The sequence below is a fragment of the Pelmatolapia mariae genome, linkage group LG12, assembly GCF_036321145.2.
Source record: "Pelmatolapia mariae isolate MD_Pm_ZW linkage group LG12, Pm_UMD_F_2, whole genome shotgun sequence".
NCBI lineage: Eukaryota > Metazoa > Chordata > Actinopteri > Cichliformes > Cichlidae > Pelmatolapia > Pelmatolapia mariae.
In genome coordinates, this window is record NC_086237.1 from 29,134,509 (window position 1) to 29,150,631 (window position 16,123).

At 44.2% G+C, this 16,123-nt stretch overlaps 1 protein-coding gene across 1 annotated transcript; it reads right to left on the bottom strand.

Annotated features, from left to right (window-relative positions):
• Positions 1 to 336: 336 nt before the first annotated feature.
• LOC134638301 (mixed lineage kinase domain-like protein) lies at positions 337 to 14,584 on the bottom strand. The gene is given in 9 exon segments (XM_063488814.1): positions 337 to 399; positions 493 to 633; positions 730 to 779; positions 1,742 to 1,877; positions 3,279 to 3,379; positions 3,566 to 3,755; positions 3,896 to 3,973; positions 14,154 to 14,436; positions 14,438 to 14,584. Coding segments are annotated over 9 exon segments (1,182 nt in total). The 3' UTR covers positions 337 to 343.
• Between the last annotated feature and the right edge of the window lie 1,539 nt (positions 14,585 to 16,123).

Here is a 16,123-nt window from a genome sequence, read left to right on the forward strand (position 1 = left end):
AGTTCCTTTTTCATATCATTGCAGAAAGAAAGTCAAAACTCACTCATTTCACTTTTAAGGTCCGACCTCAGAGCCTGGATCTCATCATAGATAGCTAGCATGAAGGGGCTACCTTCGCCATTCTTCTGCTCTCCGCTGCGAGTTTCCTCGACTAACTCTCCCCTGTCCCGTCCCAAGCTTGGTTTACCTTTGGTCTTTTTTTGTTTATCCCCATCCATGTCAAGTTTAGGTACTGTTCTTTGTGTCTGAATGTTCTTCCAAGAGGATTATTTCCAACCGGCAAGGAGCCGAAACTTTCAAGCAGCCATTTGCTATAGCGCCCAACCGGAAGCCCCGATTCTAATCAGTCTTGTTGTTCCTCCATTTGTGTCACCACACTGCGCAGTTTATCCAGCAGCACTGCACAGGAGAAAATATCAAAACTGTAATAATGAACAGAAACCTCAGTCTCACCGTGACACATGTACTCAGGCACAGAGTAACTGAACTCACCTCCAGCTGATGGCCTCTGGAAGCCGTCGTAGGCCCGGCACTCGTTGATCAGCTGTCCCAGTTCTGCAGGACAGTCATCAGGAAGCGGCTCTCGATACTTCTCTTTACACACCTTCTGATAAATTTCTTCATCTGAAAAACCTACGAGACATTTGAAGACACGTCAGGAGGAGAAGTCGATGGAGAGGACTCCAAATCTTAGTTTAAATCTTCAGTGAATGTAGTTTAGATACAAACCTTCAAAAGGATTCTTGCAGGTGACAATTTCCCACAGGATGATTCCAAAACTGAAACAAGTTCAAATGGATATGTTATCATTTTACAAACCACAGCAGGTTTGAAACTAGCGACTGAGACCATGAGCTCATCAGTAAAGTGTTCTGAGGTCAGCCAGGAGCTGTTTGTGGCTATGTCAGTGATGTTTTCCTTGGCTGCATTTTTGGGAATACTGGTCATCGGTGGTTGTTGTATCATTCCTTGTGTCAGAGGATTGTTGGTAAAACTAATGGCGAGGGTTGCGAACCCCGGATGGGTGGAAGCCATCTACCAGATGAACTTAGAACCCATAGAGTGGGGCAGGGAGTGATACAACACGGAGTATGGTGACATTCCTTGTTGGAATGTCAAAAGAGGGAATGTTAGGATTCAGAAATTCTTTTATTGCTGCCATATAACCTGCCTTATGATAACTGCATTAATAACATGTTTTACAGCATTATTTTATCAGTAATATTTCTTACAGGGTTCATATTGTATTGAAGATGTTTGTCACCACATTGACCTTTCTATTCACAGGGTTAGTTCAGTTTATACACATTGCATATCTGTGCTTTTTTGGAGTTGATGTTCCATCCAATATGAAGGCCTTCCCTGGACGGAGCATATGTTGCTCTAAAGCCTGTATATACCTTTCAGCATTGATGGAGCCTCTCCAGATGTGCCAGCTGCCAGTTTCGTTGATAAAATCCCCAAGAGAGACGCAGGCTTTGAACAAAGCACTGATAACGAGCGGGATGGTCCCTCGCCTCTTCATTAACCTGATTAGGTGCAAAATGTTCCTCCATCTTTTCCTCGTAGCACCACTTACTCTTCCAGCCTCCAACTTTTTCTATGTGCTATTGTAAATAAAATAACTCTGACCCTGATGAGATCTGCAGATCATTGCATTCTGTCTTCATTTACATTTTACACAGGGTCCCAACTTGTTTGGAGTTTAGGTTGGAATCTGTAATAAAGCAGACACACTGACCGATAGAGTCCTCGTGCTGCATCCAAACACATGTCAGCTGTCCTGATCCAGGTCAGAGTGTAGTCAGAGTCCAGAACCTGGCGAAGACTTCCTTTCTCACAGTACTCCATGATGATGAAGAACTGAGGGTTGGGTCCTACAGGCAGACACAAGGACAAGCTATTACAGGTTTGTCACTGAGTGTATTTATCTGTGATGTTTTCATGTATTTATATCTGGGGATAGGGTGTAACAGACACTCTGGTCCACCGTGAGGATTCCTCCCCCCGACGTGGACACGCATGCTTCAGTTGCAGTACCAGCAGGGGGAGATAATATCCGGTCGTTAAGTGATGACGTGACGAATCCTACTTCCGGGCCTAAAGTAGTCTGCGTTTAATATGGCTTTTGTGTTGTTAACATGTTTAATGTTTTGTATTTTCTTCTATTTAATCTCAAAAAGCTCCTAAAAACAGTCAGTGATCACTGTTGACCTCCCTCGGCTTTTATTACCGCTAATCATTTATTTAAGCTCAGTTTTTAAAACCTTATGATGTAACTACAGCACAGCCCATGCAGCAGTATATGAATGACTAACCTCGTATTGTGGATGGATTATCTCAGTTGTTCTCCTGGCTGAAGTTTGGTCAGTTTACAGCATCCTGCCATGCGATTACATTTGTTCCTGACCACTGAGAACCCTCACGTTAACTTTTATCGAGTGGGAAAAAAGTTAGCTTGTTTATATTATGCTAACATAGCTGTGTCGCTAGCGGTCACGTAGCACATCATTATATACCAGCTAGCCAAACTTCAGTAACCTTACAAACGCTGCTGTTTAGTTCACTGCTGTTTAGTTTTCTGTCTTCATTTATGTTGGAAGTGATAGCAGAGCTGTACGTTTTAATTTGTTTCCAAAACCCCGCAGTCAGGACATGCTATATTGTATTTAGATGGAAGCTAGCGAGCTAACGTCCTGCTAACTTCTAACTCCGTTAAATGTCATAAATTCCGTTTTCATGGATGCCTGGATGTTAAACTCAATTGTTACACCTGGTAGAGCAGAACGCTGATCATTTTATTAAAGATGAAAGACTTTAGACAGTTTTTCAACTCTCAGTAATGCCACAGTGATCATTTGATATATGGACCTGCAGCGGAGTTTAGGCCCAGACACGGCTAGTGACGTCAGACTTAACGACCGGATAATTAAAGCCAAGAAATCACTGGTGACCAAGCAAGCTATGAAGTCCATTCCTTCTGTGCCAGGTACGACTAAGCGAGGTGGCTGATATGTATTTACTTGTAAATGTGTTAGTATTGTCTGTTAGTTCCTGTTTTAATTTTAGGGTTAGCTCCTCGTGTGGATTTCTGTTTTCATCTGTCCTTTTTTCTTTTTTGAACCCTCCTTATCTACGTGTAAAGTGATGAACTGCATTTCCTGCATTGGCTGACGCTCTCGTTTTCATGCGCTGCAGTTTCAGGTTTGTCTCAAATACAAGTGCTCGTTCAAAAAAATATGCACCTCTGTGTTATTCACACGCTTCGGTCCACTCACCGTTCTCATCCTGGATGCAGATTCCAAACATTCGCAGGATGTTGGGCGACTCAAACTGCTTCATGGTGTCGACTTCCTTGTTGAAAATAGACTTCACGTCTCTGGATGTGGAGAAAATGTTTGATGGCAGTGAATACAGCAGGACACAAAGAACACTGGGAGCCTCTGATTATAAAGAAGTGAGTGTGTGTGTGTGTGTGTGTGTGTGTGTGTGTGTGTGTGTGTGTGTGTTATTTTCTAATGTGAAGGACTATTTTCCTGTGTTTCATCCCAGTATGGAGCTGAACTGTGGCACAAACCGTGCACTGGTGTTCATGGGGTTGATGTATCTCTTGATGGCCACTGGGAATCCCTGATATTCTCCTTTGTAGAGCTCGGAGCTTGCTGTTATCTTGAAGGGCTTTTTGGGATGTTCATACTTCAGTTCATGTGGTTTAATCTGTCGCACAGCCACGCTGCTGAAACTGGGCTTATTCACTGTGAACAAAAAAGATAAAGACACCAATTATAAATCCCACTTTCTCAAAATCAGATGTGTGGTTCGTCAGTAAGTCACCATTCACAGACTTGTTTATGACACAACTCTCCGCAGGGCCGCTCAGCGATGTCGTACTCACACATCTGCACCACTTTGTCCAGCTGTCTCAGTATGGTGTTGGTTTTCTCCTGCTGCTCTTTTATGTAGTCCATTAGCACTGAAGAACAGAGAGAAACACAAACTCTGAGTCTGGTCCAAACGCTTTAACAGGTGTATAAAAGGCTCTGGGATTTTATGTCTATGTTCTGCAATATTGTGTGGGGTGGAGTCGTAGGAAATGACGTAGGCAGAAGTTGGGGGTAACGCGCTGCTACTCGAGAAGGGGAGATTGTTTCCATGGTAGTTCTGTTTTACCTCATCACATAAGCTGTGTTCCTGGTTGCCATCCTTCACGGTGATGCTCCGAGTGTTAAGTTCATGACTGGAAGTAAGTTTCCTTAAATATGTTTATTTTCCGATCTTGATGTTTGCCGCGGCTTTAGTTACGTTCTACCGCGTTGTAGCAGCGCATTTTTTCATCTCGTGACTAGAGGCATGTGCCGCTGGCCGCCGCCATTATGTAGTAATTTTATTCGGCCACACGATGGCGCCAAAGTCCTTTTGTTCACAGTTCGAGTGGCTGTTTTGGCTATGTATGACATTCTCACTGTGTTTGTGTCCCTTCTGTGTTTGGGGCAAGAGATGTAAGATTGGCATAGTTCGAATCATATATGTTATGTTATGTGTATATTCAGATGGATGTGTTGATTTATTTCATTTGATACTTTGTTTATCTTAGTGAAGCTATTGCTGTATATATTTATATACTCATGGCAACTTGTTTGTTACTACAGACTGCTGGCAACACTGAGCATCTAGGTGGCAATAAAACAGCTGGCGGTGACAATCCAGCAAAGTGGAAGCCTCTTGTCCTCCTTCCTGTATCCTGACCGATACACCATCTTGTTAGCTGCTGAACCTAAAAGAACTAGCCCTCACAAAGTACTCCTCATCATTGGTCCTTCGAGCCGGATGCAGTTATCAAGATGGAGCCAGATGGAGCGACATGTCCTGATATAAGGCCTAAACGCCATACACGTTGACCAAGCCAGTTTGAGGCCAGTTTGAGAGTTCAGCCTCAGTATAGTCGTACGCCACCCCGCTACGGCGACAGGGATGGGGCCTATTACAACACACCCCCTCCACTGGGAAGAAGTGGACAAGATGTGGATCTTAATAGGAGCCTCTCACCTGAATTTGCACCTTCCAATTGGCCAGGGCCTTCAATATACCCATTTCATACAGAATTCAGAGCCTTGCAGGCCGAAAGAGAGCAGCTACTCCAATCACAGCAAGTTTTACAGGAGGGCCTCAGAGAACTGAAGGAAGCAAAGAGTGACCTCAGAGAGCTGATTGAAGTGGCTCACCTGCTGAGGAAGGATATGGCTCATCTGACTACCTCACAGCATAGCACCAATCAGGCCCCCAAGCGCGGTTCAGGAGAGGTATACACCACCTGTTGGGTCTGTTCCCACAAACCCCGCTAGTTCTAGAGACTTATTTATCATGAAAGAAAACAAGGCAACAGCGTTCGATCGATTACTTGCGCAAGGGAGGCCTTTGGTCAAGAACCAGCTCTTGGAGCTCACGCTCCTAACCTGTCTCCAGCCCAAAGTCCTTCAAAGAGCAGCTTCCCTCGCAGCTATTTATTGACAAACTGTTACAGTTCACACAATAGTTTACAACACGTACCTCCCCTCTTAACCCCCCTTGGTTACAAAGACGAGGCACTGTGTGTGTGTGTGTGTGTGTGTGTGTGTGTGTGTGTGTGTGTGTGTGTGTGAGAGACCTCCTGCTGGGCAGGAAGCTTACATCAAACAGACCTTCCAGATAGGATGTGTCTGTAAGCAAACCTACAGCCCCCTACCCAGAACCCCGAGAATCTGGGGGGAAGGACAGTGGAATCCCTTTCATCAAAGTTGGCAAGCATAAAAATGACAAACATTTAACAATCCACTCTAACATTCCCTCCTGTTTTGTGATTTTTATGCTCCAAATTATTCCTATGTAGTATATTCTTATCCATGCACCTCTTGCTTGACAATTTCAGTGCAGGCGTCATTCATACACAGGCTTCTGTCATGACATTCATTTCAGTCAATTCATATTGTTGTAAAAGTACATAATTAACAAATGTATTAGGAATCATCTTAGTTCGCATTGATCTTATACAAGGTAAAATTCATCCTATACATAAGCAAATCAAATGTCAACAGTCCAAAAACAGGAATTAATATTTTCAAAAGAAGATGTCACCGAGGACCAGACATTAACCAAACTATCCAGCCTTGTGGTGCATCTACTCCTGTCGTGCGATTCATTATGTATTCCTGCAAGTAAACAACTGAATGTAACAGTCAAACAAGAAGAATCAACATTCTCAAAAAATCATATGTCACTACAATACAACTGTATACAGACATAGACATTCAAACACATCAGTTGACTTTATCGTTTGTCCATGTGGCTCTCAGCTAACTTCAAAGCTGTAGCCTGGTCAACACCCTTCTTTATGACTCCTATCAACCCCCCAAATCTTCTCACTGTAGGCATCCTGTGGGGGTTAGAGTCAACTAGTAAATTATCCGCATTTACAACTCTTCTCCTGTCCTGTTGTCACCACAGGAAAAGCTTTGTAAAGGAAATTGGATCAAGGTGTTTTGATCTTCTTGGCTCAAAGCCTCAACCAGCTTAGAGAAGTGTTCATGTAACTCAGTTCATGTAAATGTAGACAAAAGCTTCTCTGTTTACATCCTTCTTGCAGAGGACACAAAGAATAGGTGATGTTGTACAAATTCCATGATAAATCTCCAACTTGGACTAATCCATTGCCCTTCATACACATAGGCAACTGGCCTATGTCCGGTTCGTTTAGCTGTTCAATGTCCTGCAGCAAGTCAGATTCTTGGAGTCAGACTAGCAGGTCTGTCGTATCAGAGCAGTTCACCTTCCCAGCTACTGGTGAACCAACCGTCCATTCAGGTTCAGAAGTTGAAAAGTTGGCAGTGTCCCAAGTATGTTTACTCCTGGATGTGTTGCCAAGGCAACCAAACAAACTGTCTCGCTCTCAGTGATGCTATATGGCCACAGTCCAGAAGAATGTGTAGCCAGTGGCATCACAAGCATAACCATTGGTCTCGTTCTTTATGTGAGTGGTTGTGTTCACAAACTGCCACCAGTAGTTGTTGAAGACCCAATGCGGGTACTGGGTGTGGTTTGCTCTGTCCCAGTGCGCTCCTGTCATCCCACTCTGGGTCCACAGGCACAAGAAGGCGAACAGCACATTCCCAGCCATTCTAAGTTGGGTTCAGGATCCGTTGGTTTCTTCACCAGGATTGAGATGAGAGGTCCTAGAGATATACTCCCCCCTTTGTACCGCTGGCCTTTTCACCATCACCCAGAGTCGGCCAGGAAGTGTGTTACCTTCTTGCAGTGCGCTTGATGTATCCAAGTGTTCCTTTCTGCGATCTTCACTGCTGTGGTCGTCGTCAGCAGCATCCGATATGGACCTCTCCACTGTGGACTGGACCAGCACTTCCTCTCCATGGCCTTGTCAACATCCAATCTCCAGACTTCAGATTCTGCTCCTGCGGAGAACAGAATCATCTGGCAGATCATTTGTTCTCAAGACTTCTTTATTTTAAAACATTTTAAGCATCTAATCTGCTAATATGCTCAGGTATTTAATCTTAAAGTATAAACTATTGCTGTCATCATCTCCCTCCTGTTGCGACATGGCAAAGCCCATGGCGCAAAATAGCAACAGTTTTATACAAATTCTTAGGCAGTATTGGTTCATCACACAGATAACAAACACCATCCTGCAAGCTCGCTCCTTCTGTAAGTCACAACTGTTTTCCTGCAGTAGGTCAGTGGCCCTGCATGGCTGCCAGTGCACCTCGCATAATAGGCAACGTCTGTTGGTGTTGCATTGCTAAAATGTTAACACCATGTTCTCCTAAAGTTACTTCTTTTGCAATCTTATGTGCAAAAGCATTCTCTAATGCAACTGGATCTTTCCCTCACATGTGTGCTACACATTTGCAACCGGCAATCCTACTGGGTAATAACTCTGCCTCCAGCAGATTTTGCAAGAGTTTGGCGTGTTCTACAGGTTTCCCTGTAGAGGCTGTCACACCTCGTCTCACCCACTGCATCACAAAGAAATATAATGTAGCAAATGCATACTGGCTATCAGTGTATATTGTCACATCTCGGTTCTCTGCAGCTTTACACGCTTCCGTTAAAGCTACTATCTCTGCTGCTTCAGCAGACATAGAACCTGTTAGGTGTCCTGCACAGATAACTTTCTCACTGTCTACTACAGTAAAACCTGGTTTAGCCTGTCCCTCTGCTGTTGTAAAACTCAAACCATCAACAAACCAAACCTTTCCCTCACCAAGTGGCACATCTATTAGTCATCCCTTGGCTTACACTCCTTCTCTACGTGGTCTCTACACTCATGAGAAGTGCCCTCTTCTTTCGTTGGCAAAAGGTTTGACGTAACAGTAACATTAAAGACAAGCGTCTTGTAGGTGACAGAAATGTAATTTTAGTCTACAGTAGTAGACATCTACCTCGTGTGGAACTAACAGTGTCAAAAAGGTGAAACTATATCCTGAAACATTGTACAGCTTAAGCTGCTGCACATATTGATCTCACGCATGGAGGTAAAGCACAAGCAACTAGAGCTAATCTTTTAGGATAGTAAGTTACGGCTTCACTTGTGGAAAAAGTGGTGTTAGGTATTTCGCAGTCACCTGGCATTTGTGCTGTTCACAGAACCACAAGTCCATCGCTGGACCTCCTCTGTGCTGTCACTTTTTGGAGCCTGGCACGCTCCCTCAGGTTCAAACGATTCAACGTTGCTGAAGATTTTAAAGGCAGAGCACGTCGTACACCTTAGTTGTCTTCCTCAACGTCAACATCGAAACTCTTTTATCTTATTTAAGATTTTGCTGTGCAGAGTCCCCTCATGACGATCTCCTGGAAGCTCAGTAGCACAGTTCTCTGTGCTGAAGGCGATCTCCGATCCTCCTGAAGACTCTCCCCAGGCCTCAGCTTCTATCTTATGGACGATCCTCTCAGTCACTCCTTCTCGTCATGGCACCTCACGACATCTGCAAATTAAAATGACACTCCTCTCGCCACATGGCTTCTGCCATGTGTCAACTCCCCAACGAGACATGTACAAGAATGTTGCACAGTCTCCCTAAAACAATCTCCAGGGTTTGTCCCTTGGAGCAGCTTCACTCCAACCTGTAACCCTGTGTAAAACATTAGTCGGCAATTAAATGTTTAGCTTGTCTAACTCCCAGCTCCACCTGGAGCCTGTATCCTGGAAGACAAAGTCTTTAAATCAAACTTCACATTTTCAACCAACTATAGATCATAAGAGTAATAAAGTATTCAACATAAAAGACAAATATCATGTGCAGGTTTTCTCCAGTCATTAAATCACTCTTATTATCATCATAATTTGTCCCAAATCATGAATCATCCCAATTTATTCCACAATTTAATTGGTGACTTTCCTTAAGTTTGTCACTCCACTCATTTTTATCATTGTGAGCTCAATAGTGGCCAGCTAATGAGCCCCATATTCAACTATTCTGTAACCACTGCACATTTGTTCAATTGTCACTTGTCTGTCTGTGCTGAATCCTTTACAAGCACTCTTAAAGAAAAACAAACATTAGCCAAACACACGGTTTGTCCTGGTTGTCAGGTGTTGGTCATCCAGATTCCAGAGATGCTGTAAAAAGGAAGTAACACTGGTCTCAAACACAGTGTCACACTGTATTCACTTCTCCCTTATAACACTCATATTTTCTCCAACACAGTGTAAGTTAATCACCAACACACAGCCTGTAACTACAGTTTTCTTCACACAAAATCTCAGTAATCCTGTGATAGAAATCCTGCTATAAATCACATGATCGAATCACATGATTAACCATCTGCTGTAAAAAGAAAGGTAAATGTTAGCGCTGCGCATTTGTATACACTCTTTCTCACAGTAATCTCTGTGAGCAACACAAGGTAGTGAATAACACACCCATGGTGAATTCACAGACACAGAAAATTTAAAGTAAAAAAGGTTAAATTTGCAGAGTTCACATAGTCATGTGACCCAAATTTCCTCCTGTGGTCTCCTTCTGTTCCTGCAACAGAAGACACACACAGAGATACATCCACACCTTTGTCAGGTGGGGGTTAACTTCACACAATGGTGTTAAGTCAGTCAGTCTTGTCAGCTTTTGTCAGTCAGTTTTCCCACTCATTTTTTATTTGCTAATAGTAGAACCCTTCTTGACGCAATAAGTTTCTACTGCCAGCAATGACGTCATTTCAAAAAAGAAGAAGAAAAACTTTAGAAGCGGATTACATCGCTGAATCCTTTTTGGCAGGGACTTGTTTTCTGATTGTCCCAAATAAGTGGCTTTCTCCTGAGCCCATTTTAATTTTTGGAGAACCTCACTTTTGCAACAGTTTTCTTGACGACGAGTCGTATAGCGCTTCTGTTCTAATCGTGCATATCTGCTTAAACAGACATCATCAACCGAAACTTTCAGTGCACCATGAAAGTAACAAAATAAAAAGAAAGGAAAGAAAATAAAGGAAAGCAAAGGAAAGAAAGGCCTTGTTAAGTCATGACACGTGTTTTTCATGCCAGGGGGATAAATTGTAACAACCCATTTGGCAGGCTCAACTTAGTAACAAAAGACAAATCAACAGCCAGTTTAATCTCAAACATCCATCCAATCAGCCACACACAACATACAGCATAACCCTGTTGTCTCATCACATAATAAGTTTCTTCTCATGTATCCAAATGTGTGCCATGGTAAAACTTCTTCACACACCAGAAACTCACAATCAGCTCACTCAGCTCACTCATTTAAGACCCCTCATCAGCATTCTGTTTTCCTCTATGATGCAACCATCTGTCCTCCTATAATATTCAGTCCACTAGTCTATGTATCACTTTCATCTTACTAGTGACTTGGACAAGATGACAAACAGAATCTCATGCTTAAGATGCTGTCTGGTCCTCATGAGTATCATTTATTGTATATGCATGTAGGGTTAGTATAGTTGATGTATTTTCTGTATGTTTTGTGTTCCTCTCTCATCACATTTTCATTAATCTCATCACTGCTTAAAACAACACACATCTCTCTCTCTCTCTCTCTCTTAAAAACAGAAAGTACATTACAGCTGTTTCAGGCTGAGAAACACCAAACACTCTTCGTGCTATCATTCACCACACAACTATTTTATTTCTTTGTCCGCTGGGCAGGTGACCTGCAGAATCACGTCTGCCCCAGCTGGATACCGTGTCACACACACCGTGACGTCAGACACACTCACACTCGCTTCTGCTTTAGAGCACAATTTCACTTAATTCTTCAACGATCCACACACCACGTTCTGCCCAATAAAAACTTTGCAGTGTATTTCATCCTCTTTCAAGGCAGACTTCTTTTAAGTTTGCAACTGGCAACGCGACTTACACCAAAACCCAGGCTACGTGTACACAACAGGTCACCGAATTCCATTAACACCGCTTAGGTTTCCTTCTGTGCTGCTGCGTTCACTTACTGGCACTCACACACATATACGCTCATTCACACTCTTTTTAGGCCTATAATCCCCCTTACCGCGGCGAGCTCTTTCCTCCTTACCATTGGTGGAGAAACCATACACTCAACGCCCTTAACTGCGGAGAACCTTTTTTTATCTTTATAGAGCTCTATCCTCCTTTCAGTGGAGAAACCGTCCTTACCCTCCTTCTATTCGGTGGAGAAACCTCTTTAAACCTCCTTAAATAAATCAAAAAGATAAAACAAAAACAAAAACACTGGCGGAGAAACCAGGCAGCTTGCGTCTACACGCACAGCTTGCGCACTCACGTACCTGCTTTAACGCACGGGCACGTAGCTGCTCTCTAAGGCCTTCGGTACTCACTGTTCGTTTTGTTTCCGTTCATGGGAAGAGTCTCTGGTTCCCGTCAATCGCCATCCATCCCGTGGGGAGTTCAGGCGCAAACTGTCCGGCCTGGAACAAAGCAAAGTGCCAGGGCTTTCGTCAATCGTCCCAGACGATGGCTGCTAGCAGACTGCGGTGGCGTCCTCTCCCTCTCCTCGCGGTGGAGGCGATGTGTTGGGATCCGGCTCGAAGGACCAAATAAATGTTGGGTCTGTTCCCACAAACCCCGCTAGTTCTAGAGACTTATTTATCATGAAAGAAAACAAGGCAACAGCGTTCGATCGATTACTTGCGCAAGGGAGGCCTTTGGTCAAGAACCAGCTCTTGGAGCTCACGCTCCTAACCTGTCTCCAGCCCAAAGTCCTTCAAAGAGCAGCTTCCCTCGCAGCTATTTATTGACAAACTGTTACAGTTCACACAATAGTTTACAACACGTACCTCCCCTCTTAACCCCCCTTGGTTACAAAGACGAGGCACTGTGTGTGTGTGTGTGTGTGTGTGTGTGTGTGTGTGTGTGTGTGTGTGTGTGTGTGTGTGTGTGTGTGTGTGTGTGAGAGACCTCCTGCTGGGCAGGAAGCTTACATCAAACAGACCTTCCAGATAGGATGTGTCTGTAAGCAAACCTACAGCCCCCTACCCAGAACCCCGAGAATCTGGGGGGAAGGACAGTGGAATCCCTTTCATCAAAGTTGGCAAGCATAAAAATGACAAACATTTAACAATCCACTCTAACACCACCCCTGAGACAATGCCACAGGAGGAGGATGAGGAGGTGTGGCCCGACCCACCACCATGGCCTGAACCGGTGGAAGAGTTGCACACAGGATTCTCCCAAATGAAGGTTGACGAACAATACTCCGATGATGGTGTACAGTACCACCCTCTACCCCGCACAGCATATTTCGCTGGTGAGCCTTCGCTGCCAAGTCATCGCTGCACCACATATCAGGACCCTGTGGTAAAGGATGGAAACACGTTTCATGCCCCTCCACAATACTCTGTGCCACCCCCCTGCTGGGCACCAAGTAAGACAGGATTGCTCCCAACCAAGCCTGTTCCAGCCAGTTCCCCCTCTCTTGTCACTGGAGTAACCAGTGGGCACTGCAATAACCCATCTGCTCTTCTTTCAGCTGAGCTAGTGTATAGGGGGCCGAAACCAACCATTCCAAGGTTCATTCATTCTGATCCCTCTGAATTTGCTAGGCTCCGCATGGCTTTAGAGAACCTACTCCCTCCTAATGCTACTGAGCTCTTCAAGTATCAGATACTTGTGGACCACCTCAAACTAGATGAAGCTCGACTTATCGCCGATGCTTACCTGAACTCACCCAAGCCTTATACTGACACCATGGCAGCCCTCCATGACAAATTTGGACAACCTCATCAGCTCGCCTTGAGAAAGATAGCAAGTGTCCTAGATAGTCCTGAAATAAGGCGAGGTGACACAGTAGCCTTCCAAAGGTTCTCCCTTCAGGTGCAGTCACTAGTTGGGCTGTTACAAACATTAGGACTGGATGGAGAAGTGGAGTTGAACTGTGGGTCCCACGTTGCCCGACTAGTAAGTAAGCTCCCTGCCGAACAGAGAGCTGATTTTCATCGACACCAGTTCAAGCAGCCTACACTCTGTACGACCTATCTGCATGGCTTCGTCAGGAGTCCTGGTGTCAAGGATTTGACGGCCAAGCAGGCATAAGAAGCAGTAGAGAAAGGACCAGTGTAAAGGCTGAGGCCTGTCCAGGCCGACAAACCGTGACAGTCCGACATAAGCTAAAGGGGCCATCAGAACACACCTTTCCACCAGCGAAGGAGAGTCGAGCTAGAGGGAAGGTCAAGAGCAAAGCCTACTGTGCCTACTGTGAGAGCACAGAACACTATTTTAGCCAATGTGATGATGTAGCCAAGCTCTCCAAAGAGGAAATAAAGGACTGGATACAGGTCAATAAACGATGCTGGCGCTGTGCCGGAACTCATTTAGCTGCTCAGTGCACGTTAAAGAAACCCTGCAGCCTCTGCCAGGGCAAACATCTGCTGGCAACACTGAGCATCTAGGTGGCAATAAAACAGCTGGCGGTGACAATCCAGCAAAGTGGAAGCCTCTTGTCCTCCTTCCTGTATCCTGACCGATACACCATCTTGTTAGCTGCTGAACCTAAAAGAACTAGCCCTCACCAAGTACTCCTCATCAACAGGATTTATTATAAGTGTGGAAACCCTGAGAGGAACAGAATCAGCTTTGGTGAACAAGGATCAAAACACCAAAGAGCTCTGCTTGAACGTCTCTGAAGACAAATTCAGTTTCTCCTCACATTTGGTCATCTCCGTGTCGTCCTCCTTCCCGTCCATTTCGTCTTCTTTCTCTCTCTGTTTAAACACCTCGTACAGCATCTCCCTCTGCTCTGATTGCAGAGCTACACACAGGACCTGGTAAGCATCAGTGTGCCGCTCGCTCACCGTATTAAACTCTTCTCCGTGGCTGCCCGATTTCAGGATGCGCTCCACCAAGTTGGCTGCAGTGTATTTTTCAATTAGCTTCTGTGCTGAATCCAGAGTTAGGGTCAGCTCCCCGAGGGCTTTCTCTACCTGTGGAGAGAACTCTGTGATGCACTTCACCACATCCTCCCTCGAAGGCTTTGACTCGGACCGAAATCCGCTGGCAGCGCTTTTTGTTGGCCTTCACCTTTTTAGCCAGTTTGTAGATGTTTGTGGCAGCAGAAAAGAAGGACTTTACCGTTTCCATGATGAGCTAAAGAGACAGAGAGGACAGTTTATAACAGGAAATGCAACACATCCCTCCCTCACCTAGGAAGTGATCACTTGAATGTTTGCTGAAGTTAAATCGTTAAAAGCAACGGCAGAATTCAGGGTTGTGTTCATCAAGGAAAGTGACCGTTTCTCCCCCAACCGGTCGCGGCAGATGGCCCCGCCCCTCCCACAGCCTGGTTCTGCCCGAGGTTCCTTCCTGTTAAAAGGGAGTTTTTCCTTCCTGCTGTTGCTAAGTGCTTGCTCATAGGGGGGTTATCTAATTGTTGTGGTTTTTAACTTAAAGACAACTCAAAGGAATGGGACTAAACTACGGTGGCCCCTAGAGACAAAGCACGTACAAACTCCAGAACACGTACAAACTCCAAAACACTTACAAATAGGGCTGGGTATCGTCACTGATTTCTAGAATCGATTCGATTCCGATTCACAAGGTCCCGAATCGATTTGATCCACGATTCGATTCGAGTCAATTTGAATCTGGGAAATTTTGCCTCAGACAGTCAGAAATATTATAATTCAGATCAGTAAATTTACATATTTTTGTATCTATAAAAAGGAAGCTGACACGCGCAAGACTTTATCAAAGGTGTAAGCATCACAGCAGATGGCTTTCTGTCAAAGTAGCTGAAGATAAAACACAGAAAAACATGAAGGTGATTTTCCTGGCCTGGGATTTTATAAAAATATTCTGCAGTAGATCAAAAACGAAAGAAAACCATTAATCAACATATGAACATTACCTCTGAAGTTACAGCGGTTTTATTAGAGACACGGCTAAGTGTTTTGCATTTTGCATAATTTTAAAAAGTTTAAATTTGTTCAGTAGCCTATTGAACGGCAGAAATTAGGTTTTCTTTTCGGAAGTAAGTAAAAGAAAAAAAGGCCGACAGCGCTGTAAACAGCGGTACACTGTTAGACTTTTCGTCTCCACTTTACGGTAACATACTGGCGTCACTGTTGCCAGCGTCATACCGTGACGCCGTGTTACAGTAGCTTACCGTTCTGTAGGATGATACCGTTTTTTGCTGTTGTGGTATAATACTCTTGGACAAATTATGGTAATGCACCGTAGCTTTTTTTACGGTATCTCACTGGCGACAGTGACGCCAGTGAGATACCGTTATGTCGTAAATTACGTCAACAAACTAACATCAAGAACCGATTAAGAAATTGGTATACTACCCTTTATTCACGGTATGTCACTGTAAGCCCGCTGCAAGGTAATAAACTGCAATATATTTACCAGTAACTTACCGTTATCACGCATCATTAGTACCAAAAATATTCATCTCTGCTAGAGGATACCGTGTTCCTACAGGCGGTCATTTACTGTTTAACAGGTCGTAATTTACCGTAATTTAAGGAAACAGTAACATACTATAAGAGACTGGATGTTCTCAAGTGTTGGGTTTTCTTAGTTATATTTTGTAGGGTCTTAAACCTAAAATGTGAAGTGCCTTGGCATTCATTTTTTTGGCACCATACAAATCAACTGAATTGTAATGAATATAAT